A 27,931-nucleotide genomic window follows, 5' to 3' on the forward strand; every position below is an offset into this window, starting at 1 on the left:
ATTGGTGTCTCATCAAAAGCATGTATTCTTCCCATTAATTCTGATGAGTTTTTTCTTCCCTGGTTGCATGTGAAAGAGGGTGTGTTAGGACATGTTGGTGGTCACAAAAAAAGTTTGACAACCGCTGCATTAGAATAGTCAAGTGTAGAGGTAACAAAGGCATGGATGAGGGTTTCAACAGCAGGTAAGCTGAGGCAGGGAAGGAGTCGGGCAATACCATGAATGTGGAAATAGATGATCTTATTGATGACACGTGTGGTTGATATCTCAAATTGATGTCATATATGATTCTAAGGTTGTGGACAGTCTGATTTATCCTCTGACAGTTGTCAAGGAGAGGGATGGAGTCTATGGTTGGGGAACAGAGTTTGTGATGGTGAATAAAACAATCGTTTTGTCTTTCCAATATTTATTTGGAGAAAATTTCTGTTCCTCCAGTACTTGATGTTGACAAACGGTCTAACTTATCAACAGTGGAGGAGCCGAGAGAAGTAGTGTTGAGATTGAGTTGGGTTTCATCAGTGTACATGTGAAAACTGGCGCTATTTTCAGATGATGTCTCCAAGGGGCAGCGTGTAGATGAAAGTTAGGAGGGATCCAGTTCTGGTTCTTGGGAGATACCAGAGGTAACTGCAGAAGCAAGAGGAGAAACCGCATTGCAGCTGATTCTCTAGCTTAGATAGAGAAGAATGGAAACAGGTTCCTGCAGTCCCATCCAGCTGGATGATGGTGAAAAGGCAGTGGAGGAAGATGGTATGGTCATGCTAAACGTTGTAGTCGGGTCAAGAAGGAATAGTTTGTTTTTGTCAATCAGATAGGCTGTCACTTGTGACTTTGAGAACTGTGTCCTTACTGCAATTATAAATGATCAGTAAATGCCACCCATATTCCAAGAATTTATTTTAAGAGCTATGGTTCTGCAGTAGTCTCCCTGCCTTAAAATAATCACAGTAAAATTTCTGAATATCTGCGTCTCAACATATTGATAACTGCAGTCCTGACTGATATGTCCATTGATCTGTGAGCTTTTCCATCTGCCTAGGCTCCCCGCAGATATTGACACACTCCAGAGAACCTCTTGTTTTAATTTCTAAAAGCTACCTGAAGAAAAACAGTACTATTATTGTGGAAAATGTTTTCAGCAGAAAGAAAGTGCTAGTGAGTCGCCAAATCCAGAGGAGCCCAGAAATTTGATAACAGGCTGACAGAAACCTGATCCGAGTCTCCTGGGATATACTTGAGGATTCCATTTCAAAACCTCTGATTTAGGCATAGTAATTTGTTAATGTCTCTTTGATATCCTCAACATACTGTACTTTGGGAATTGGGAACAGTTCCAAAATCAGCTCCAGTCAGCAGTGTAGTCATTGTACTTGTGTTAAACTAGGCAAAGATGCTGGTTCCTGTTTCTTTTTCCCAGCACCAGCTACTGTATTGTTTCTGTTTCAAGCCCCAGAATGCATATACCATATACTGTGAATCTGCTGCTTACAGTCACTGGTGAAGGAGCTGATTATGAACTTCATTTTTTTGCAGCTGGAGATGGAAATTGAGAGGGTTTCAGAAGCTTATGAAAACCTGGTGAAGTCGTCTTCCAAGAAGGAGGCCTTGGAAAAAGCCATGCGGAACAAGTTAGAAGGTGAAATCCGCAGACTTCATGACTTCAATCGAGATCTGAGAGGTAAAACATGCCTTAAGGCTTCGATCGAAATAGATGAAATGGAGAAAATAGATGTTTGTCTTGTATTTAGTGACTTTGTCAAGCAGCAAATATATCTGAAAGATTGCATGGTATTTACCAGTGTTGTGTAATCAGTCGGAAGTGTGTAGGAATGGCCCAATTTTTCTTTTGTACTCCTGACCTTTGCCTTCATATGAGAAAGTGCTTGGTCCCTCCCATGATAACACGATTCTTTTCTACTGCTTGCCTTCATGTAGAATCATAGACAACCTGCCTTTCCGTGACACACAGCAATGCATTAATGAGCAAAGCAAAGTTTTCAAGTTTACAAATGGTAATGAGTGAAAGATTCCTCCTACTGGATGGAAAATTGGTACCAATGGTGTCTTAACTGGGGATTATCAAAAAAAGAACAAATGGGAAAGTAAGAAGATTTTGTCAGGTAGAAGATTATTGGACCATGGAATGTTTACCATGAATGGCTAATGAGACAGACACTATAATATCATTTAATAGGAAATAGGATAAATATTTGAAGGGAAAATATTGATGGATGTAGCATGTGGGAGGGCAGCTGAGCGTATGGTAGAATAGTCAAGTTTAGAAGCTTCATCCGCTGCAGAGCTGAGGCAAGTGCAGTGATGGATGGTGTTAGAGGGGTGGGAATAGGCAGTCTTAGTGATGACACAAATATGTGGTTGCAATCTTGGGGTCAAGTATGAGGCCAAAGTTGCAAACAGTCTGGTTCAACCTCAGAAAATTGCCAGTGAGAAGGATGGGGAACTAGTGGGAGGAGAGTGCAGTTTGTGGTGGGGACTGAACAATGGCTTTGACCTTTCCAATATTTTGGTGGAGGAAATTTCTGCTCATCTAGTAATGGATGATGGATAATTAGTGTGACAATTAAAAGACAGTGGAGATGCTGGTGAGGTAGAGCTGGGTGTACCGATTGTTGATTTACATGCGAAAACTAATGCTGTGCTTTCGGATGATGTCACCGAGGGGCAATGCATTGGATGAAACCTAGGAGGAGGCCAAGGGGAGAGCACCAGATGTAATTCTGGGAATGGGAAGAGTGGCCATTGGGCTGTGAAAGTAGGATAAAAGGGACACGGGATCAACAGCAGGTTTAGGATGAATGTTGAAATTATTCTGCACAAACTAGTTAACAAATGGACAGGACCTGCAGTCCAACTAGTGGAGACACAAACTGTGGAATGATTTAAAAAAAAATAGAATGCAATGATAGTTAGTCTTCGATGGATGAACGAAGGTAGATCAAATGGTCTGCCTCATCTTACTGTATGTGTTCTATTTTTCCTCCCTGCCTTTGCTCAATTTTGCTTTTGTCCTTGTTCTTGCATGTGTATTTTCCTCTAGTCATGTTCTCCTGACCCTTATTCCCTCTTGTTGAAGCTTCTTTTGCTTTCAACAACAGATTGCATTTACTTAGGTTTTAGTACATTCAGGGTCTGAAGGTGCCTCAAAATGTGAAGACAGCCGACAGAATTCAAAGTTATCAATGGTTTGATCAAAATGCTAGAATTGTAAAAGAATTTTGAAGGTTGCATAGGAAGGTGGCAAGGTTTAGGAGGCATATTCCAGATTGTAGGACTCAGAGGACAGAAGCCTTTGTTAGTGAAAGAAGAGAGCAAGGAGGCTCCAAAGAAGGCCAGAGTCAGAACAGTGAGGTACACATACTGGCACTTGGAGTGGAGGAATTTGCCGAGAAGTCAAGGAGGTTGGGACTTGACGGTGTAGGGTGAGTTGTTCAACATCTCTCCAGCAACCATCTTTATAGCCTTGCTTTTCTGATAAGATATCTGAAATGGAAGAATGTGCAGGGTTCCAGGGAAAAGTTGGGGGAGTGGCACTAAATGAATACTAATTTGGAGAGCTGGCGCAGACAAGATGGACAGAATGGCCTCCTGCGCTGTAACGATTCTGTGATTAAAAATAACCAGTCTTAATTACAAATGATGATTCTCATGCTTTTTCCCATCTGTTTTTTCCCTCGTTGCTCCTTCCGTTATTACCTTAATGTTTTTACAGGAATTAAGACTTTATTACATTTTAGCTGTTAAAAAGTAACACTTCCCTTACCAACATAGTGCTGTACTCTGAAATCAATGGTTTGTTTGTGTCTCGCATGCACTGTGACGCATGACTAGATTGACAGGATAGAATTTTGAGTAATATTTATAAAGCGCCATAAACATAACATATACAAAAGGTTTGAGATAAAATCTTTTGAAAAACAAAATGACATAAATACTGAAAAGCAGGTGAGGAGGGGAGGGTGCAAGGCATAAAATTAGATTTTCAGATGAGCTCATAGGACTGGTATTCGGTAACTTAGACGAGCAAAAACGTGTAATAAATCTTTCTAAGCTAATATAAATTTCACTAAACCTGCACTAGTGATATTGCAAAAGAGCATAATATTCTTACATAAGTGTTATTTGCTGGTGTGGTGGGACATTAGAATGATACTTTAAACAGAGTACTCATTTGAAGGGACTGTAAAGAATTTTAATTGCACGTTTTGATGTACAGCAACTATTTAAAAAGTGACTCCCCTTGGCAATTTATAGGGCTGACACACCATTTTGGTTTAAGACCTTTAAAGACCAGGAACTTGACATTTTCAGGTTGATCCTCCTAATTTTTGGACTATACTGCAGCCATATGAGTTACACATAAGTATTTATTAGCATATATGCCATCAGAACCTCTTTGTTAGATTCCAGCTTGTAACTCACTTCCAAGTAGCCATTTGAATATGCAATTTGAAACTCTCTATTGAATTTTTGCTTGCTATACTTCAGGTGAAATTTGAGTTTGCCAGGTTGGCTGGCATTTGAATTGGCATCCATTGACTTGATATGTTTCATCTCTCATCTACAATAGAGGGGCAGCTCTCAAGGTACATTTATACTGGAATACAACTTTGGAAGGGGTTCTGTGCTTATGGCTCCCATTGCTGTAGAATCTGCCAGTTTGTATTGTCGAGAACCACCTACAGTGGTGAATTTACATTTAAACAACTGCAAATCATGCTCGTACATAAGCAGTTGATTTTATGTCAATTGCATAGGATATGTGGCACTGAAACCAGCCATTCAACCCAACCAGCCCATGCTGGCGTTTATGTCCCACCGAGTCTCTGCCTAACTTTTCTCAACTAAATCTGCCAATGTAACCATCTTTACCTTTCTCCCTCAAAAGTTTGTCTAGCTTCCCTTTAAAAATGCATCTATACTATTTTCTTCTGGTAGTGAGCTGCATACTCTTACCACTTTTTGAGTGAAGACATTTCTCTAATTATGCTCTTTCCCACAAGAGGAAACATTCTCTCTGGATCCACTCTATCAAAACCCATCAGAATTTTAAAGACCTTTATTAGGCCACCCCCTAGCCTTTTTTCAGGAAAAAAAAGAGACCCACCCTGGCACTCCTTTCCTGATAAGTATACCCACACATTTCTGATAACATTCTTGTGAATCTTCTCTGCACCCTCTCCAGTGTCTCAGTATCCTTGGTATGGAAGATGACCAGAACTGCACGTAGTACTCTTAAAAGGTGGTCTAACCAAGGTTCAACATGGGGGTTACCTTAACTTCCCTACTTTCCATTTCTATCCCTGTTTTTTAAAAAAAGGCCTAGTGCTTGGTTTGCTTTTTCATGGCCTTGTTAACCTGTGGCAGAACATTGTGATTGATGTAATTATACTCCAAGATCTCTTTCTTCCAGTACTGTACTTGAATTTGGATTTGTACCTTCCTAGTAATAAGTAACCTCCTTATTCTTCCTACCAAAATGTACTCCTATTTATCTGTTGAACTTCGTTTGCCAATTATTTGTCTGTTCTGGAAATTAATGCAGTCCTTTCAGTATTGAGACTCTTCTTTCTTTCTCTCTCTCTCGGTCTCTTTCTCTCTTCCTCCTCCTTCTCCCACCCCCCACCAATTTGGTGTCATGCACAAATTTAGAACTTGTATTCCTGATTCCGAAGTCCAAAACCTTAATGTAAATTGTACACAGCAGTGGTGCAGCACTGATCCTTCTGGAGCATCACTTCCTACCCCCTGCCACTCTGAACAACTGTCCTTTCCTCCCACTCCCTGCTTTCTGTCTTGAAGCCAGCTAGCAACCCTCTCTGCCATGTGTCCCCAACTTCACAGTCCTTTACCTTATTTGTTAGTCTTTTATGGAGCATCTTATCAAATACCTTTTGAAAATTCAGATAAATTAAGTCTACTGCATCACCATTGTTTGCTCTCTCTTACTTCCTCAAAACATTCAATTAGGCTGGTCAAGCAAGATTTTCCCTCCTGAAATCCACAATGATTATTCATTATATTTTTTGTTTCTGTATACTTTTTTGCCATTCATTCCTTAAGTAAGGATTCTATTATTTTTCTTACCACTGATAAGCTTACTGGCCTATGATTCCCTGGATATGTTCTGTCACTGTTATTAACTTTTGGAATTACTTTAGCTATTGCCATCCTCTTGACAGTACACCTTATTAAATATGAGTAGTAATGCCTTTCCTAGATTCTTTTAAAATATGTATATGCAATCTATCCACACTAGAGGCTTTGAGTTTGTTTTTTCAGTACCTTTTTATTCTAAATGCACTTATCTCATTATCCATCTCATCATTCAATGTCATGTGTACCGGTTCTATCACCCTGGTAAATGCTGAAGCAAAATAATGATTTAATACTTCTGCCATCTTGCTGTGGTTACTTGTGGTACATTATTATGCTGTCTGTCCCATTCTCATCACAACCTTTTTTTTTATTCATGTGCCTGTAAGATACTTTGCTACTTTGTTTTATGTTCCTTGATGGTTTAATTTCATAGTTCTTCTCTGCCTTCCTTTTAAAAAAAATTATCTCCTAATCTCTTGTCATTCACTCCTCCACTGTCTATCTACATAATGTTTGCTTCTTTCCTAACTCTCAATTGTTCCCTTATGTATTTATTCATCCATGGAGTTGCACCAGTGTTTAGTTTGTTCTTTTAGCGGAATATATTTTCCCTGCACTGTGAACACCATTTTAAATGTTTCCCATTGTTGTTTGCCAATTTGGTTGCCCATTTTATTTTACCAAGTTCTATTATCAACCCCTCAAAATAAACTTTTCTTTAAATATGATGAAAAGCAAGTTAATAGATTATGTCCATCTCTCAAACCTTAGAACAATTATATTATGGTCACTATTGCCTGGTTGTTTCCCTCCTTTTACTTATCTGCTTTGGTTCATTCCCCATTACTAGGTCCAGTAGTGAATCTTCCCTGGTTGGGCTTTTTACATACTGAGTTAAAAAGGAGTCCTATACAAATTGTAGGAACTCCATTCCCTTTTCCCCTTTACCTAGCTCTTCTGTCCAATTGATATCAGGGTAATAGAAATCCCCCATGATTACTGTTCTGTTTGTTTTTTACTCAATTCACTAATTTGTCTGCATATTTCTTGCTCCACCTCTCTTCTCCACTATTAGGTGTCTGTATATTGCAATTATTAGTGTGATTGACCCTTTATTATCTTTAATCTCTATTCATATGGATTCTCTTTTTGACTTGCTGATAGCTGCACCTCTTTTTTTTCTACTGAAATTGCTATCACGAATAAGTACAGCTACTTCACCTCCCCATTTTTCTCTCTCTTTTCTAAATATGTTATACCCTGTAGTGTTTAATTTCAAGTCCTGATTTTTCTGTAGCCATGGCTCAATAGTTAGTAAATACAAACACAGCCGTGCTGGTGAGGCCGCACCAAAATTACATTTGCAGTGACGCTAGTGGCATAGTAGCTACTTGAACAAGTCTCCTTACAACCCTGAAAAGGTTGGTTTCAACCAGTGGCACAAACATACTAGGCTTGCCACAGGAGATTGAGGAGTCATAGGTTTCAGCTGCTGATGGGTTGGTGGAACTCCAAGTGAAAGCAAGCTAAAAATTGCTGTTTTGTGCAGATTTCCCAAGCACTGGCAGAGATCTAAACACTGGGTCATAAACTAAAAAGAATCTGCAGAATTTTACTGCTTAGGAACTACTTTTTTGGTTACCTGTGGTATCTGTACCAGAGATGGTTTGTCAGAACCACTTGAGAATAGCTTTGCAATATATGTATGCTTCGAAATTACAGTTTCACAATTCTGCTCAATTCTTCTCAAAATTCATTCCCCCTCAAGGCTTGGTTGTTTAATTTTCTTGCGTTCTGTGGATTGTAGATCGACTGGAAACTGCTAACAAACAGCTTGCTGTTAAAGAGTGTGAAGGTTCCGAAGACAACCGAAAAACTATCGCTCAGCTCATTGGGCAGAGTAAGTGGGCTTTTCTTGTTGGACCTCAGAGAAACGGTCATTTAATTCAATAACCAAGGCTACAGCTAAAGCCTGGGAACTAATCCACAATAATTTAGCATCTGAAAGGATTCTATTCTGACTTTGTCACTGGCCTTTGAAGTTGTAAGTTGAATGTTGTCATTGCAAAGCTGAGTACATACAGTAAAGACTTTTGTGGCTATTATTCTGATTACCTTTGACCCCACTTAAAGGGATATCAGTTCCTGAAACAAAATGCTACAAAAATCATTCCTCCGCCATTGCTGGCTGCCAGGTTGTGCAGGATGAAATATGGTGCAATAGTTGCTACCTTCTCAAGTATCCCTCTACATGTACCTCGGCTTTCGTTGAAATTTTTAATTTTATTTTTTTATGGAAAGGCGTTCAGATAAATTGTCCCTTTTTTAAAATATTTTTATCCTCTATCAGACTGTCTTCATGCCTGGAGCTGCAAGGATAGGTGTTAGGTTTTTTTCTGGACTGCTGTCATTATCTGATTATAGCCAGCCACCACAAAGATGCTTAAGGCTGCCCACGTCTGACTTTTCTCTTTTAATTTTCTACCCTGTCTTCTGGGAGACAATACAGCACTCGGCATGACTCAGATTGGAATTGCATTTGTACCTATTTTGTTTTGCTGTGTATCGTTGCAGTACTGGCAATCGTGCCAATATGTTACTTATTGTACCATTGGCAATTGATGTTGCAGCTTCATTTCACATTCCACTATTATGCTAAAATGGCAACGGAGAAATGATGAGTGTATTGTCTATTGATCATGATGCACAGTCTAATCTCGGATGACTGCCATGGTTTCTGCTTAGCAAAAACGGCAATATTTTGAAATTTTAATTGTAATAATACCTCAGCAGCTCTGTAGTTAACACTTTCTATTTTATTGATCAATAAATTGATCAAATTTCAGTAAAGCATAATAGTGTGTGAAATTCTCTAGCTATGTCCACTTGAACTGTGAACAGTATCTACCATTGCAAATACAAGTTGTATCCTTTCATTTGTTGGAGCATTCCGAGCTGTTGAAATCCTGCCACTAGTTGCGGTGAGAATGGTTTGAGGTTATGGATTTAATGAACATTTTGTGATAAACACTTTATATGATAACGCATGTTGGCATAATGTAAAGCTGTATTGGGACAAGTTTACCTATCCTGTAGGTAAATATGTTTTTATATTAAATAAGTCTAGTGACAACACTTATCAATTCTTCAGATATATTCTAACAAATGAGTCCCTGATAACCTACTCTTATACTCAACCTTGCTGCCACCAAGAGTGTTATCATTTTTCTCTTTTTTTTTAATTAAAAATCATTTTCAAACTTCTAATAAGTTTGGCATCCTGTATGGAGCTGTGTCTAAGGATGTCTGCTTCATTCTTTAGGGGAACGTATTTTCTTCAATTACAGCTCTCTGGTATCCATTATGGCTTAATTCAATCCATCCAACCTCCTTAATCACAAACTTGCCTCCTTTTTTAAAAAAAAAATCCTCATGGCATTTTTGGAATAAAAGGCTTAAAACTGATTGCTTCATAATACATTGCTGTAATAAAGCAGTTATCAGCCTGAGCTTTATCTGTGTTAAGTGTGTAAACCTCTGAATCATAGATTCCAAGTGTTGCTTTGAATTTCCATGTATGAATACAGTCAGAACTTCAAGGCATTCCCACACCAACGTGGCTGGCAAGTTTATTCTTTGAATCCCCAAATGCTCTACACTTTATTTCCAAGAGCAGTGTCTCTGGAATGTGCAGTGAGCTTTGATGTGCAGCAGGCACCCTGTCTCTTTGCTAAAAATGGTGTCCTAAGCTTTGCTTTATACAAGGGGAGCTATTCAAGTACACAGTTTATTATAATACAGGCGGCCAAGTAGGGAGACAGTAGTTGTCAGAATAATTGAAGGCCAAAAAACATTTGAATGTGTTTTCCCTTTTTTTGCTCTTTGGCAGAAAGCAGATGTGATTTTTTGATAAGTTTTCAAGAAACAAATGTTAAGAAAAGGAAAAAAAATTGCCACTGCGAAATGTAAGCTTTTTGCAGTTCATAGTGCAAGCTGTATGGAATCTTGCATATTGAATTGGATATCATTGCCCTATTGATGACTGTTGGAATATCAACCCATTGCTTATTCAATCATCATCATGCAAGTGGATAGGTCCTACCTTGATTTCTTAACTACTGAGATTGAGAGCAGGCCCTGATACATGAAATCTGCTTGGAGCAAAGCGATGGATTTGGTGATTATGTCTTCAGTGGCTTGAATTTCCTTTTGGCTGACAAGCTTGGAAAGTACCCTGTGCATACCAAGCAGCTAATCAGTAAGTTTCCCACAGAATTCCCAACAAAGGCCCTTTCTTGAACAACTTTCAAAGTGTAGTTTTCACACTAGTTTTTTTAACATAAGGATCATAACTTTGATATCTGTTATTCAAAGAAAACAAAACCCTGCATTTACATTGCCTATCATCCACTTTGTTTCTTTTGGATGGTCAGTCTTATTGGCATGAAGACCATGGCTGAGTTGTTTAACTGATCAAATTAGCCCCATTTCATCTGGCTTTTGATTGCTGCAGTGTTGGTTTGGTTTTCAAAATTTATTAGATTTGTTCTGGTAATGTACTCACCAAAGATAGTCATTGTTCCATTAATTTTCCATTAGGATGCATAAATCAAATGTGGTAATCTAATCAGTGGTCTTTCCATGCTTCCTCCATGCTGGAAACCTCTTACCTGCTTGTGACGGGCTGGTTTACCTACCTGGAATGTTCAGTCGAAGCCGATCTTGACCAAGTTTGTCAATTAGGTTGAATTATGACTGGCAATTGAGACTAGACTGTGTATCTTCAGAATGGACACTGAACACTGAACAAAAGCTGCTTCAGCTATTGAGCTACACCCAGTAAAACTTGAAGGTTAAAACAACACAAATGTCCTTGAAATTATTACATAGCTTTTAAGTGTAATAAGTCACTGGTATCCTGGAAGGCTGAAATCAAATAGCCTGAATGTTTAATCATGACCTTAAGTTGTTTGCTGTACTTTAATGACCAGTATGTGTTAGAACTTTTAAAATTGCCCCCTGATATCTCAACGTGTAAATAGTACAGTACAGATCCTTGAACTTGAGGAAGGCCTTAGGTTGTCTTGCAGTCCTTACAAATCCATATTGCTTTATCCACACTGTATCATGTGAATTATTTTTTATCACAGTTCATCTAATAATCAGGAATATTATCAGTTTGGTTAATCTACATTAAGATTTTTTTTGCCACCTATTGTCTCTCTTTCTCTACTGGATTGTGTATAATTCCATGAGCTTCAGCAGCCATCAGTACCTCATCCAGCTGGCCACTTTTGCATGATCCTGGGCAGTGATGTCAGCTGGCTGTTCACCTGAGTGTAGCATCACAGCTGAGTCAGATCACGCCCTCAAGATGAATTTACTGCATAGCAATCAGGAGTAGAACCCTAGGCATGGTATTTTTTTTCATCCTCTTTAGCCCAGGGACATTGAGGAAAAACTGTAACCAACTTCTTAAGACTGATTGAGACTATATATCCCATTACAGAATGGAATGCTGTGGCGACACTGGACCTGTGCCTCAATGTGACATTAGTATGACTGAACTGTTGGCTTATAATATATAATGGCTTTAGAATTCCCAGTAGGCAAGTGAGATTATTTAATGGATATGTAGTTAAAACACTGCAATTTTTATTACTGTGAACATCATCGTGCATTGATGACCTAGACATTTCCATGAGGTAACAGTTGCTATAGGTGCACAAATGGATCCAAGATTTTCATAACCCACTAAACCTTTTAAGTATGCTTTTGTTTAACATATAGCAGGTAGGAGTCACGGGGAATAAAAATCTGCAGCAGTCTTCCCATTTCCTGATGAAACAGTGAATTCAAAATTAATCATAGTGTGTGCACTGCATGAATAGCATCAGTGATTGTTCAAGAGCTATTGGGTGTGTCCATAACAGCACTCGAAAACCAGCTAGACAAGTGAAATATATACTAAAATCTAAATAGATTGAATAATGAATCCATGCAATAGGTCCCCCAGCATTGAGTTTGGACAATGCAGCATACTACTAGTAATGCACACGAGGCTTGCATTAATGTTAACAACCCTCACTCAAAGACTTTCTAGGAGGGTAAATGGACAGTGGAAAGGTGGTTGGTTTGCTGACAGTGCAGTAGAACGGAATTAGAAGAGGCTTTTTAAGAAAGGAAAAGAGTGAGCAATTTGAAATCATTTCGAGATAATTTTTAACAAAGGCGCATGAAAAGTGAAGAATTGACTTCCTAGCAAGGACAGCAATAAGGTGTCAGAAGAATGGAAGATGGGAACTGGGGCATTCACTTGAAGATTGCCTCAATGAGTCTGAAACTGGATGAATTTGAAGACTGTTCAGTCAACCAGTGCTTCTGAAGCCATATGGTTTATGCATGTCTGTGGCACTCCTATTCTTGCACACTACAAATTTGTGCATTGCACATTCATTACAGTATGAGTTGATACTAGAGAGCAGGGAAACTTTGTGTTTTAGATGGTAGAATAGTTGCTTATTATTACAGAACTTGAAATGTATACAGCAGCGATGTGAATCACACCAAAGGCAGTGCATTTTAGATCATCATAACTTGCTTCATTATAAAAAGATACATTCTCTTCATCTCTGGTCTGATTCTTCTTCCAGTTAGCTTAAATACGGCCCTGGTTGCTAACCTTCCTGGCATTGGAAACAATTTCTCCCTAGTTACCCCAAGAAAACCCTTCATAATTTTGAACCATCTACTAAATCTCCCTTTAATCTTCTCTGCTCTAAGGAGAACAATCCCAGCTTCTTCAGTCTGTCCACATAACTGAAACCTGTCATCCCTGGTGGCATTCTAAACTTCCTATGCATCCTCTAAATATGAACTGGAGTTTGGCCAGTATTCTATCTAAAATCCATTGATGAAACTGCACAGGTCTGTGTTTATAAAGCCCACACTGTATAATGTACTTCTCTTCTATATGCGAACCAGTTTCTAGTTTTCTCCAGAAATTAATGTTTATTTACCTCTTACCTTATCCCTGTCAACTCTCCAGATAAAGAAAATATGAGAGAAAAGGAGAAGCTGGAAATGGAGCTATCTGCCCTCCGTTCTACCAATGAGGATCAGCGAAGACACATTGAAATCCGTGATCAGGCCTTGAACAACACTCAGGGCAAAGTGGTCAAATTGGAGGAAGAGGTATGAAGAGGGATAGGATGATCTTATAATCTGTTATAGTCAATAGGACATTAACATGTAAATGAAACAAAACTGCTGCGATAAAACATCTGTAACTCCAATAACATTTACATTTATTTGTCAATTATTTTGTATCTCACTTCAGTTGAATTTTGGTGTAAATGTTTATAAATAAGCTCACTGGTATATCTTTTCAAAATAAGCAGATCCCAGATTTAATCTCTAAATCTAATGGTCTTAGTACCCCTAGGATAAGGTGTTTATATCAAGAAGGGTTCTCACTCCTTAAAAATATCCAATCATCCTACCAAAAAATGAGTGCGATGGGTGAGGGGGCAAGGTCTGGTTCAGCTGCAATGGCCCAATTGTTGCCTTGCCTGCCAGTACACGCTAATGGCTACAAAGGCAGAATAGCCATGTAAAGGAGGTATAGTGGGCTGTTCACACCATGGATTCTCTTACTCTATCTGCCTAATACTGTTAGGAGTGGTGAAAATTTGGAGAATTTTGGGGTAGGGGAGTTCCCCGTCTGTTCCTGAATTGGGAAGTCCAGTTTCTGAAGTGGCTGTCCCAATAACTTTTAGAAATGAAAGCTGTACAATAAATATTAGCTTTTAAGCGATCCCTGCATGGACATGCATGTGCCTGTTTCGCATTCACACGTACAGAAGCAGCTGTTTTGTGCGCACAATCATGTCAGCCTTCCACGTAGATATATATATTTTTTAACTATTTAAAATCCTTTCCCTTACTGGCTGCATTTCAGGGAAAAGTTCGGGCACAATGATTGGAGGTTTATCCCCAGGCAGTTGTTGCTGCTTTGTGGGCACTGGTAGAGGACAAGGAGCAGTTCAACTGTTGTGGGACTTTCTGGAGGATTGGGGTGGAGAGCAGAGAGAGGAAAAAATGGCAGAATAATTATCTTGTTTCACTTGTTTAACATCCATCTTATAGATTTTTTCCCCTCATATCTGCTTTTTTAAATTTCTTGCCTTTTGATAATTGAAATGTTGACTCTATGGTATTTATGCCTTTAGAAAATGCATGCCTGTTTTTTTTTAAAAAAGCATCTTTATTTCTGACCCTGCATCTTGACTGCTTAGTAGTTTGTGGTCATTTTGATGCAGCCTCTCAATTCCCCAACCATGAAGGAAGTATCGCCCTTCCTGATTATAATTTAATACATTTGGTTTGGCTTCTTACTGCAAGCATGGAGTTACTGTCCTGATTGCACCTCTTAACTATAGATCATGGGCTTACCAGGACAAGTAAGTCAGCACTGGACCCCTAAATTGTAGTAATTAATGAGTAACTCCAGTTGCTGTTGAACAGCAAAACCTTTGGTACATTAAGAATGTGGTTACAATTAAGTAACATTTGTATGGTGTGCTGTGTTTTTAATATATTCAGAATGCAATAAAAATTCAAACTGTGGACATTTTGAGGCAAAATAGATTAATGAAAGATCCATAGCCAAAAATCAATTTTATTTCCATTTTATTGGTGAGGTATTTGGTAAGTGTTTTTCATCTCTCAGTTCTATCCTAATTATTCATGGTACTCAATAATGTAAGTCTTGCATTCATGAAGTACCTTATTGTGTCTCATAGACCTGCCCGTTAATGTTATGAATACAGTAAATTGTATTCCAGTCACTGTTACACAGGTGAACATAGCAATCATTTTGCACACAGTAATGTCTCACAGCCAACAGCAAATTAAATTACTAGTTAAGCTGCTGTTGGCAATATTGCTTGAAAGAGGCTACTGGCCAGTACATTGATAGAGTGGTGCAATCAGATTTTTAATGTCCGCCTGAGTTGAGGAAGCCAGCAATGCTGGGGGCGCTGATATCCTTCCTGGTTTAATGGCAGGATCTCTTTGTTCCATTTCCCACTTGGCAGCCGGTCAAAGTGACAGACTGGTCAGTTGCCAGATGTGTAAACAGAGGCAGGAGACTAGAACCCAGGACTCTTGAGGACAGTCCCTAGTGAGCATGAGGCAGGTTGGGAGTGCTAGGGAAATGGTGAAGCGGGCAGGGGACAGATTGGAGATCAGGAGTTGGAGGCAGGGGAAGTTGCCAATTACTGCAAGGGAGAGTGTCTGCAACTGGAAGAAGTTAGGTTGAAGGTTTGCTTGAGGTTTGGAGAGGGGAAGCACTCCTGCTCCTCCTGGCCCACAAGGATTGCTATAAAATGGTCTTAAAATATTGAGCTTGTAGATTTCACCTCTCTTGCACTGCCACATTTCCTAAACTGTGGGAAACTCAGCTGTTAAATTTAAATCGGGCTCCAACTGCACTGAGTTAAGCCTGGTTTAAGTATGATAGTGAAATATTCCAACTCTCCAAAATGGGACATATGCGTGCCCTGCAACTTTCCACGATCAAAACATGTTCCCAATTTTTAGGGTTTTAACACACCCCTTCTCTGTGTGGGGTGCAGATGGATTAATATCAACCCCATCAGGTGTCAAAATAATTCTCTTTCAAGGGCTCTTCTTGAGATTTTTTTGGGAGTTACTTTTTCATTTTCACATGAGTTCAGGATACTGTTCTTCCTTAGTTCCTTAGGGCAGGATCTTTCGCTTGGCGTGTGGGCACGTGCCCGACACGCCCAAGCCTGAAATGAAGCCTGTTGATGTCAGCCGAGCATGAATGAGCCAACGTGCACTGTCGCGATAGTTCAGTCAGCGGGTGTGCGTCAGAGCTGGCAGCGTACCCACTGACAATTAAAAGGCCTATTAAGGCCATTAAGTTAACAATTGTCCTGAAATTTTCACTGCCCATTCAACCTAACGGTTGTTGGGCAGGCAAAAGGCATTTCTTAGGAAACCTCATCCGCGGGCGGGATGTGGTTTCCTAAAGCAAATAAAAATAAAATAAAAATTTTGCACTTGAATTGCAAACATTTCCTGGCTCATGTGACAGAGTCACATGAGGGGACATGTTTTATGGCATTTTTATTTTGGTTATTAGCTTTTTTAAACAGCTCTTCATCTCCCTGAGGCAGCTACGTGTCTCAGGGAGATTGAAGCACTCTTTCGTGTGCATGCACGAAGTTCATGCTTGGCCTGCTCGCCCCCCTCCCCCTGCCTGCACAGGCAGCACTGCTGCTCATGTTGCATGTTGGGCAGGCCTTAATTGGCCCGCTCGTGTAAAATCGTGGTGCAAGTGCCGATCACGGGCAGCAGCCGGCTTCCCGACCATCCCCCCCGAGCTGCCAAGGGAAAAATTCTGCCCTTCGTATTTTCTCTCAAGTTTGAATTCTAAACACAATTCCCAATTTACAGTAATAGATCAGATTCATCTCAAATTAGAACTATTTGATGAATCACAAGGCTATAGAGAAAGCGTATAGGTATAAATCTACAGAAAATGTTTAACGTAAGGAATGAGATTCAATGTTGTAATCTAATCAAGAATTTCAATTGGAAGCCAATTGAGCTTCAATGACGAATGAGTGTTTTCTCACTTTGCAGAATAAATAACATCCTTGCAATTCAATTCTGGTTTATGACACCTTGTTAAAATATCAGTTTAAAGTACCAAGTTACTGAACAGAATTTAATAAAACAGAGCGAAAAGATAATGCTTTACCATCTCTCTCCACCCACCACTGGGATTGGAGAGAGACACACACACACAGTCTGGGCTGTTGTCCACCAACGCTGGCTGCTCCCAAGGAGCAAACCCACCGCAGTTGAAGCCGGACTCGGACACAATTATAGGCAAATTCCCCAGGGCCCAGAGCCGGGTCTTAGTGAGCCTCCGTCGGCAGGGGAACAAACACAGGATAGAGAGATCGCAGAACCCGTGCCGGCTCCTCTCTGACAGGCAGTGGCCTTGGCAGCTGGTATCTGCTCAGTCAAAGCCAAGACCTGCTCCTATAGAGCTGATCTCCAGTTCCCTGTCAACTGGATCCACCGGCTACTGCGCAATGTGCAAGGGTCACTATGCCGAGTGTGTTGAGGCCGGAGCCCCCATCTACCTGACCGTCATTGAGATCCTGGAACTGGCCAGTGACGTGGCCTGGGACAAAAAAAAAACCCACATCATCTCCAGGTACCTGCAGTTGGCTGTCCACAATGACGAGGAGCTCAACAAGCTGCTGGGGGTCTCTCAATAGGTAGGATCTTGCCAAACATCCAGGCTGTGGTGCTGCCCCCCAGCAAGGTCAAAGGATAAGAGAAAAAAAAGAGCAGGAGGAAGGAGCACTGTGATTCGAGGAGCTGGAGCAGCAATATGGGAGAGACAGAATCTGAGATTGGAGGCGCCGCTCCTTACAGATTCTGTCTTCCGCGCTCACTGCTCCTCCAATCAAAGTACACGGGGACGATATTTATTGAATTTTTTTGCCCCCATCATTGAGCGTCCGGGGCTATTTACAAGGCTTCCAGAGCAAATTCACCCACCACTGCTATGTATTTTGAACCCTGAGCCCCACAGACTCTATTTTAACATCTCATACGAAGGATGATAACTCTGAAAATATCATTGTATTACATTGACGTGTTAGCCTAGATAATGTGTTCAAGTTCTAGAGGGGTGCTTGAAGCTAAAAACTCAAGTGAGTGTGCTACCACATGAGCTAATATGAAGCATTAGGGCACTTATGGTTCACCAGTGATCCAAGCGAGAATGCCAGTTTGAACTTGTTAGGAAGAAGTATGTGAAAGCACATTTGGAATGTACACAAACTGCATATTCCTCATGTTTCTATGGTGTACCACCCATCGGGGATGGATGCAGATTCAAATCTAACTGCTGAACTTCTGTTATGAGCTGAGCCAAACGGAGATTTAAAAATCACCTGGCCGTTTGGAGGGCTGGAGATAATCATAGAGAAAAGTCATGCCTAGGCACCGTTTGTTACAGAGAGCATCCGCAGCCATTAGGGAACAGACTTCTGCACTTGTCTTTTGAGCCAAAGAGATACAGGAAGGGAAAGAAAATGACTAAACACAACACATTGTCCACAAAATAAGCTAATTTTAAGTGAATGTAAGTAGACAGTTTTTGTGAAATTTTTAATAGAATTTAACTTTACTAATAAATTAACTTCATTTTTTTATTGTTGCCTCATGTAGGATATTTTCAAAAGCCACTTCAGATCTGATGCATTTTGCTGATGTACTTTAAATGATATATGGAGTAAAAATGTATTAACGTCCTGGTCAGAATCCTCATGCATTGTTTGAAGTGGTTTTTTTGTGATATTCAGTGAGAAGATTCTTTTTGTGTCTCCTCTCTCCCTCTTGTTAACACCCTTGTATGCACAATCCATGTATATCCAAGCAGGTAATTAGTGATATTGGAAGAGATTCAGGAGCAGGTTTCTTGCCTATTCTCTGAGCTCAGCAAATGTTAGTGATGCAACAGAGGGTGGAGCAATTTAGCCAGATTGAAGTATAAAAATCTCCAACTTGCTAGCTGAGTGGTATCCAGGGTGTGGAAATGAGAGATTCTAATAGTGTTCAGCAATTGGTAGAAGTGTGAAATGAGACTATAAATTACTTTTGCTTTACAGCACTGCTTCATTGTTCTGTCTTTTCTTCTGTACCCAGAGTTGTTCATTCATGACTGAAGAACATTATTCTTGTAAGTGGTTGCTCACTTTGTTTGTGGAGGGAGGGCAAAGGCTACAGTCTCACACAATGTTGATTTGAGGATTGCTTTCAGGACTGTTTAATGTGTTGCACCATAAGAACGGGATGAAAGACAGTGTCTGTGACTACTGGCACTACGAGCACTTGGTTTTAAACCTGCAATGATGGGCAGACACTTTTCCACAAGAAGATGGGAGGAACATTGTTGGACCAAACTTTCTGCTAAACGGTTCTATATTTAAGTACTGCTTTTGTTGTGTAGAAACTGGGATAACCCTGCCTCCTTTTATTGTTGAGTACAAGTGGGATGTGGAGGAGGGGCAGCACTGAATCCCAACTTGTTCAATATCCCAGGCCATTCATGAAGATCCAGAGCCCACAGGATTATTTAAACTTATTTGTTCCCAGGGGCTAAGTGGATTCATACCATTAAGCATTAAAGCTATGTTCCCATTAATGTGCAGATGTCTTAAGCTGCTGATGCAAACAGATATTGGGGCTCTGGTTTAGGATTTATCCATTAACAAATAGTGCCAAGGTTAGCCATTTTTAAATCTCAAGTTTGGCACAGGTCAAACAGAATAACAATTTAAAAAATTATAATTGTAAATAGGACTAAGTTGCCTAGGCTTTCAGTTTCAGATTGTCAACTCTGGGCCACAAGGTGAAATCTCAGATATGCTGACATAGGTGAAGGGGAGATGGTCTATGAATAACTCATGAAATGTACTGCCAGTACAATGAGATGTAATTCAGTTCCACTGAATTTAGAGCTTAATAGTATTATGCCGGTTTATTCCCCGCCAAAATGCATTCCTCTACTTGATTTTAAAAAACAATAATAGGAAGCTGTCTGGAAAATGAGAGTTTGTAATACTTCAGGGTCTGTGCAAATCTGGCTGTACTTTCTGATCTCTGTGCAAGCTGTTTAGACTGACTGCAGTAATTAACAATTAAACCACTGCACCATCGTTTAATGCTGATAATGTGCAGTCATTGTCTACCTTGTGATTCACAGTCCCTGTGGCTTTGGCATGCATTCTCTATGGTCTTGCTCAAATACTTTTCTCTGACTTTCGTTGTAGCTGAAGAGGAAGCAGGTGTATGTGGACAAAGTGGAAAGAATGCAGCAGGCTCTGATCCAGCTCCAGGCAGCATGTGAGAAACGGGAGCAGCTTGAACATCGGCTACGAACTAGGCTTGAAAGGGAATTGGAATCCCTTCGGATGCAGCAGGTAAATGAGTGCCAGTTTTATATGTCGTTGATATTTAAAATTCTTAAATCTTTTTATATGATCACCTGGAGTGATTAGAGAATTTAAGCAGAACATTTCTTCAGATGTTATATATTTGAGGTAAAATCCCTGATGGATGGATATTATGCAGTGAGTGGAAGGACTAGGGTTGAAATGTTAAGCCGAATGACCTTTGCCATTTGATGTTTTTAAAGCTCCTAATCGACCTACAACTAAGTTAACCTTGGTGACCTTGATTAAGGAGAGGAAAAATCATCCTGCTCCATATTATTATACAGTGAGTCTTGTGGAAATGCATGGTTGTTGAGTGAGATCACTCCCTGTCACATTTACCAACAATTGTTCAACGGCCTACTAATATGCTATGATTCAATGTGAAGAGTGATTACTGGTGCGAGACGTTGTTGAGGTTGGCCTTGCTCTCTTGAACTATATCCCAGCATGAGTCATTAACTTAAGGAGGAGAGGAGAAAATCGAAGAAAGTAACCTTCCCTCCCCTCCCCTCAGCCCCATTCCCCCCTCACAACGATGAAGGACTATTTAAATCCTACAATTGTTGTGCAATAGCTACCCAAAGAGTTCCATGGTAGAGGGTGGGGAGCAGACCATCAGTGTGTCCTTTCTGCTAAAGAGTGATGCCTAATGGGATAGGGAACCTATAGGGTGAGAGGGAAAACTATGAACCTTTTTTAAATGAAATTTGATTTCTGTTTTTGAACAGGTTTCTGGAGAGGCCTGATTAATTCCAGAAACTGTTGTTGGCATATGTATATATAAGATGCCATTTGATTGATTGTCGTTTTTGTTTGGTCTTGCACAGCGTCAGGGAACCTCCCAGACAACCAGCGTCCCTGAGTGTAATGCTACTTCATTAATGGAGCTGCTACGTGAGAAGGAGGAGCGAATCCTTGCCTTGGAGGCTGACATGACCAAGTGGGAACAGAAGTATCTGGAAGAAAGCGTGATGCGGCAGTTTGCATTGGATGCTGCAGCTACAGTTGCAGCTCAAAGGTACAGCTTGGGTTGGACTAGCCTCAAACATCTCTGCCATAAGCTGCATTGTCACAGCCAAGCTCAAAGTTCTGAATATAATGTTCCTTATACATGATTGCAATTTTGTTTCTACTTTTTTAAAATTTATAATGGGAAGAGGCCTCAGAATAGAGTGAATCAGGATTAATTCCAGCCCCTTACTTCCCTCTCTGGTCCAACTTTGAGTTTTTGATTTCAATTGTAGGGAGGGAAATTGAACAAATGGAGAATGTACTACACAATAAATTCCATTTGCCTCCCACTCGTTGGGCTAGAGCAATCTTGGTGGTTCGAGAGCAGATTGTCCTCATCATGTACTCTAGCAGCTGCCTCCCCCTCTACCTCCATCGCATCATTAGCTACAGGAGAGAAATGACCGTTCGATTGATTGTCCTTTTTGTTTGGTCTTGCACAGCATCAGGGAACCTCCCAGACAGTCAGTGCCCGAGTCACCAAAAAGTAGAGATAACCAAATACTCTTAAAAGGATAGAAAGAAAACTTTTTAAAAATTCATTATGGGATGTGGGTGTCGCTGGCTAGACCAGCATTTATTGCCCATCCCTAATTATCCTTGTTTAGAGGGCATTTGCAGTGGATCTGGAGTCACATGTTGGCCTTTGTATTGTCAGTCCAATGATAATACCACTACACCACTGCCTCCCCTTAACTTGCATTTATGTTGCGCCTTTCAAGGCCTCTGATGTCTCAAAGCACTTTAGCTACAGCCAATTATAAACTTCTAAAGTGTGGTCACTGCAATATTTTGGAGAAACATGGTAGTTAATTTGCACACATAGATGGGTAATCTGTTTTAGAGGTGTTGGTTGAGAGATAAGTATTCACCAGGACACCTAGAGAACTCCCTGCTGCCTTCACACAATGCCATGGGATCTTCTGCGTCCATCTTAAAAGGCAGGTGTCTTTGTTTAAAGTCTTATCTGAAAGATGGTATCGCTCCTTTTACTGAAATGGCACCTGGATTTTGTGCTGTGGAGTGGAACCTAAACACACAACCTTCTGACTCCAATCAGAGGTTTACAACAGCTAATCTACATGCCCTAGTCATGCACAAGAGCGAGGGGAAGAAAGGACCCTTTTTAGAACCGAGATAAATTATAAACATGACTAGTTATTTATCCCATTTGTTGCTTTTGAGAATTCTGCTTTGAATCTAGCGAAAGGAAGAAGCAATATCGGGCCAAGTTACTGATGCATCTACACGTTATTTCATACAAGCCTACTGCAAGCTGTTAGTGACAGATTGATTTAAATAACTATAATATTTTTAAAGAAGTTGTATGATTTTTATCACCCCCTTTCATTATGTAGTCCTTCCCATCAGCTGAGGCTTGATGAAATCCTCACACATGACTCTCATCATGTTGGAATTTCTGTGCACATTGTCGCTAGACCACAAACTGAACCACTGCACTAACCTTGGTTAGAGGTTCATCTGTATTTTCCAAACAAGAAGTTATAGTAGCCTTCATATGGAGCATGCCCTGAGCTTACTGAAGAAGGCTTAGTTACACTTCGGTCCTGATGTATCACCTGCATCAAGGTGTGTTTAATCAACTGCAGGTTCAATATAATCAATTGACAAATTTTTGCACTGCAACCCAAAAAGCTTTTTATTTAGGAATTTGGCATAAACAAAGCTCTGAAGAAAAACACACTTTACACACAGGTTAGATTTTTGAAATGTTTTGTCCTTTAAATAGGATTACACCGGATATGCGGCACAAACAAGATATTTGACCTAACCCGTGCATGCCGTTGTTGATGCTCCACTTGATCCTCCTCCCATCTTTCCTCATCTAGCTCTGTCATCATCATCCTCTATTCCCTTCTCCCTCATATGCTTGTCTAGCTTCTCCTTCAATGCATCTATATTAATAGCTCCAACTATTGCCTGTGGTAGTGATCTCCACATTCTCACCATTCTTTGGGCAAAGATGTTTCTTCTGAATTCCCTATTGGATTTCTTGGTGATGATCTTGTATTGATCATATATATGCTCTTCCCCACAAGAGGAAACATTCTCTCTGTATCCACTTAAATCATAAGTTTTCATAATTAAAATACTATACCTCTATTAGGTCACCATTCGTCTTTTTTTTTCCCCCAAGAGGCAAGTTTCTGAAGTTTCTGGACTTTTTCTGCAATGTGCATTAAAGCTAATTAACTAAGGTTTGTATGTTTATCAAAATTGTGAATGTATAATAGAGTGAACATGAGTACATACGTAGGATCTCCCCTAATTACGTTATGAGGCAGTAACTCTTGGTCTAGAGTTCCATACAGGTTATAACCCTTTGGTAGCTTACCCAAGTAACCATTCTTTATCCTTCATCCCAGATAGTGTCAGGAGCTTATTTAATTACAGCAGGCATCACTGCTACACCCTAACGTATTATTAGTCGATGTTCATGTACAATTTCCATCTGACTGAACTGCAGTCAGAACCAAATGCCTAGCCCAGGGAGGTTAAGCCAACTGTATAACTTATTGCCAACCAGGCTAAGATCATTAATGCAGCACAGATTGGGAATTAAACCTGAGAACCACTGGGTTGGCATGATTCACTAACACAGCGATGGTGAATTTGCTCACTAAATCATGTGTAACAAATTATGTGAATTTAGGCAGAGTCAACTGCAGTACTAGTTTTGGTTGTTGTGTGTTGTTAGGGATACCACGGTTCTAGGCCATTCTCCAAATGGTAGCTACGAAACATCCTTGGAAGCTCGGATTCAGAAGGAAGAGGAGGAAATCCTGATGGCTAATAGGAGGTGTCTTGACATGGAAAGCAGGTGGGCCAAGATGCATTAGTATCCTCATACTAGACTGTGCTGCTGTGCTTGTTAAATTATATTTTATACATGTACATTTTAAAATGTTACAGGGAGAAAATTTCACTGGCATTTTGCTTAATTGGCGCTTTTTATATAAATTTATATTTTTACATCTTAATACTCTCTCTTCAGACGCCACATTTGAGAAATCACATTATGTATGAAGTAACAGTGAATATATTTTTTCTCATCTATAGATAAGTTGGCTTCTCAGGGAGAGAAGCCATGTTTCTGTTCATGGCCCAACAACAATTTGCATTTAATTGACTTCACAATGTGTCAATTTAGGCTACTGCTTACAGGGAGCACCTGAGCAGTTTGTTAAAGAGATGTTAAGTTAACAACTAAAGATCAGACTCTATGACTAATATTATGAGAGACCCATCACCATCTATAATGTATTAAGTGCTACATGTAGTGTGTGCTTTCTGTAACTGCTTTCTTCGGTCTTTTCTGTCATGTCACACTCTTGCTTCTGAACTTAGTTATTTATTATAGTTACCTCTGCCCTGAGTTCTCCCAACTCATTCGCTTAAGTTGGGTGGCACTGGTCTCCACAGACCTTACCTGCCTCAGACCAGTGGAATTTGATCTTCGCCCCTGACACAACTAGCTCCCAGTACACCGAGTAAACGTTGCCAGAATTCCTATCTCTCCATCACCACCATCACCAAGCTCATCCACTGTTAACAATAAACTCTTGGTGATTCTGATTAGCAGTCCTGTTTGAGCCATTGCTGCTGCACAACCCCTGATGTGCCCTTTCACGTTCCAGCCTGTCACAGGTTCTCCCCATTCACCCTCTTCCTTTGTTTTTGTTCGCAAGATGTGGGCATGCTGGCAAGGTCAGATTTATTACCCCTCTTTGGTTGTACTGTAAATGCGTTCCCCAGTAAAGCTCTGAAGCTTATTTCATTGTTATGTTTTCAGTTGAGCTCCTCTTTTCCAACTCTGAGATTATATCTCCTTGGAATGATATACTGACAGCCCCCCACTCCTCCAAACAATACCCAGCTCTGGCTTCCATACCTCAGGGCAACTTCCTGAGAGTATAAGCTTTCCTCTTAGCTGCTGCCATACCTTGAGGTCCTTCCTCCCAGTGCTTTCAGGTAATTATTCAAAGTTTACAAGAGGCCATAGGCCTCCGTTAGAGATAAGTGGGTATATAGCTTGAGGGGCAGCACTTTGCATCAGGCATGGGACAAGAAGGTAGTCCTCCATAAATTATACAGACCCAATAAATTTTTATTCTTTCATGGGATCTTGGCATTATTGGATAGGTCAACATTTGTTGCCCATCCCTAATTGCTCTTGAAAAGGTGGTGGTGAGTCACCTTTTTGAATCGCTGCAGCCCATGTGGTGTTGGAACACCCCCAGTGCTGCTGGGAAGGGAGATCCATGATTTTGATCCTGCGAAGGAATGGTGCTATAGTTCCAAGTTGGGATGGTTTGTGGCTTGGAAATCCCATGCGCCTGCTGCCCTTGTCCTTTGCAGGTTTGGAAGGTGCTGTTCAAGGAACTTTGGTGAGTTGCTGCAGTGCATCTTGTATGTGGTACACACTGCTACCGCTGTGCGTCAGTGGTGGAGAGAGTGAATGTTTACATTGGTGGATGGGATGCGAATCAAGCGAGCTGGTTTGCCCTAAATGGTGCTTAGCTTTTTGTGTTGTTGGAGCCACAATCATTCAGGCAAGCGGAGAACATTCTATCACACTCCTGACTTTTGCCTTCTACAAGGTTAGGGAGTCAGGAGCTGAGTTACTCTTGGCAGAATTCCCAAACTCTGACCTGCTCTTGTAGTCACAGTATTTATATGGCTAGTCCAGTTCAGTTTCTGGTTAATGGTAACCCCCAGGATAGTAGGGGATTCAACGATGTTAATGCCATTGAATGTCATGGGGTGATGGTTAGATTCTCTCTTGTTGGAGGCGGTCATTGCCTGGTACTCGAATGTTATGTGCTACTTATCAGCTTAAACCTGAATGTTGTCCAGGTCTGCTGCATATTGACACAGACTGCTTCAGTATCTGAGGAGTTGTGAATTTATTGAACATTGTACAAGCATAAGTGAACATCCCCACTTCTGACCTTATGATGGAAGGAAGGTCATTATTGGAGCATCTGAAGATGTTTGGGATAGGACACTATCCTGAGGAACTCCTATTACGAAGCCCCCGGAACTGAAACGATTGACGTCCAATGCTACAACCATCTTCCTTTGTGCTAGGTATGACTCCGACTAGTGGAGAGTTTTCTCCTTGATTCCCATTGACTTGAGTTTGTCAGGGCTCCTTGATGCCTGGTCAAATGCTGCCTTGATGTCAAGGAAAGTCACTCTCACCTCACCTCAGGAGCTCAGCTCTTTTGTCCATGTTTGGACCAAGGGTGTAATTGGGCCAGGAATTGAGTGGCCCTGGTGGAACCCAAACTGAGTGACAGGTTGTTGCTATGTAATTGTCCCATGATAGCAATGTTGCTGACATCTTCAATCACTTTGCTGATGGTCAAGGGGAGGCTGTAGGGTGGTGGTTGTCTGACTGGGTTGCATTTGCCCTTTTTATAGACAGGACATCCCTGTTGTAATTTTCCACTTTGTCGGGCAGATGCCAGTGTTGTAGATCAGTGGAACAGCTTGACTAGGGGTGTGGCTCATTCTGGAGCACAAGCCTTTATTACTATTGCCAGACTATTGTCAGGACTCATAACCTTTTCAGTATTCAGTGCCTTCAGCTGTGTCTTGATATCTTGGAGTGAATAAAATTGGCATCTCTGATGCTGGGAACCGCAGGCAAAGGATGAGATGGATCATCCACTTGGCACTTCTGACTGAAGCTAGTTGCAAATGCTTCAGGCCTTGTCTTTTGCACTGATGTGCTTGGCTCACTCATCATTGAGGATGGGGATATTTCTGGAGCCCCCTCCTCATGTTAGTTGATTCATTGCCCACCACCATTCATGACTGGATGTGTCAGGACGGCAGAGCTTAGTTCTGAAACCATTGTTTTGAAATACTCTTATTACCCCATTTCTATCTACTTACCTGTCTTGAGGTTTGCTACATTGCTAGTATACCCTGCATATGCCCTTTCCAACATTTGCAGAGCTTGCAATCCTCTAAATGCTTGTAAGCTTTGCATTTTTTTGGATTTGAGTGCTTCTAGCTGCCTTAAACACTCTCTTCTCCGATATTCTGATACATAGGATGTTCTCCTAAATCCCAGGATCTCCTTTAGTGTTTAAAGAATTGGAGATCCCCACTTCTATCAACCCACACTTACCCGCTCGCATCCTAGGAGCTTGCCCTCTCCCAATGTGTTCAGACTGAGTCTCCTCACCATAGCTTGTGGTAGATGAATTGGTTGTAATTTTTTCAAAGTTTCCTAGATCCTGGAAAGGTCCCATGGAAAACAACATGTGTAACTTCTTCATTCAAGAAAGGAGGAAGAAAAAAAGCAGGAAACTATAGGCCAGTTAGCCTAACTTCTGTCATTGGGAAAATGCTGGATCCATTATTCAGGAAGTAGTAGCAGGACATTCAGAAAAATCATAATACAGTCAAGCAGAGTCAAATGGTTTATGAAAGAGAAATAGTGATTGACAAATTTATTAGAGCTCTTTGAGGATGTAATAAATAAAGGGAACCTATAGATATAATATATTTGGATTTCCAAAAGGTATTTGATAAGGTACCACATAAAAGATTACTACAAAAGATAAGAACTCATCGTGTTGGGGGTAATATATTAGCATAGATAGAGGATTGGCTAACTAACAGGAAATAAGGGGATGGGATAGATGACTCATATTCAGGTTGGCAAACTGAAACTCGTGGGGTGCCACAGGGATCAGTACTGGGGTCACAAC

At 40.5% G+C, this 27,931-nt stretch overlaps 1 protein-coding gene across 3 annotated transcripts in view; it reads left to right on the forward strand.

Moving 5' to 3' along the window:
- Window positions 1-27,931, forward strand: part of amot (angiomotin) — an 83,011-nt gene that overhangs the window by 43,175 nt on the left and 11,905 nt on the right. For all 3 annotated transcript variants that reach the window (XM_041195366.1, XM_041195365.1, XM_041195364.1), the window contains 6 exons: window positions 1,537-1,681; window positions 7,928-8,020; window positions 13,169-13,314; window positions 20,007-20,156; window positions 20,999-21,189; window positions 23,902-24,024. In XM_041195366.1, the coding sequence (XP_041051300.1) occupies window positions 1,537-1,681; window positions 7,928-8,020; window positions 13,169-13,314; window positions 20,007-20,156; window positions 20,999-21,189; window positions 23,902-24,024 (848 nt within the window). The remainder of the gene's footprint in view (window positions 1-1,536; window positions 1,682-7,927; window positions 8,021-13,168; window positions 13,315-20,006; window positions 20,157-20,998; window positions 21,190-23,901; window positions 24,025-27,931) is intronic.

This window comes from Carcharodon carcharias, chromosome 9 (assembly GCF_017639515.1).
Source record: "Carcharodon carcharias isolate sCarCar2 chromosome 9, sCarCar2.pri, whole genome shotgun sequence".
Lineage (NCBI taxonomy): Eukaryota > Metazoa > Chordata > Chondrichthyes > Lamniformes > Lamnidae > Carcharodon > Carcharodon carcharias.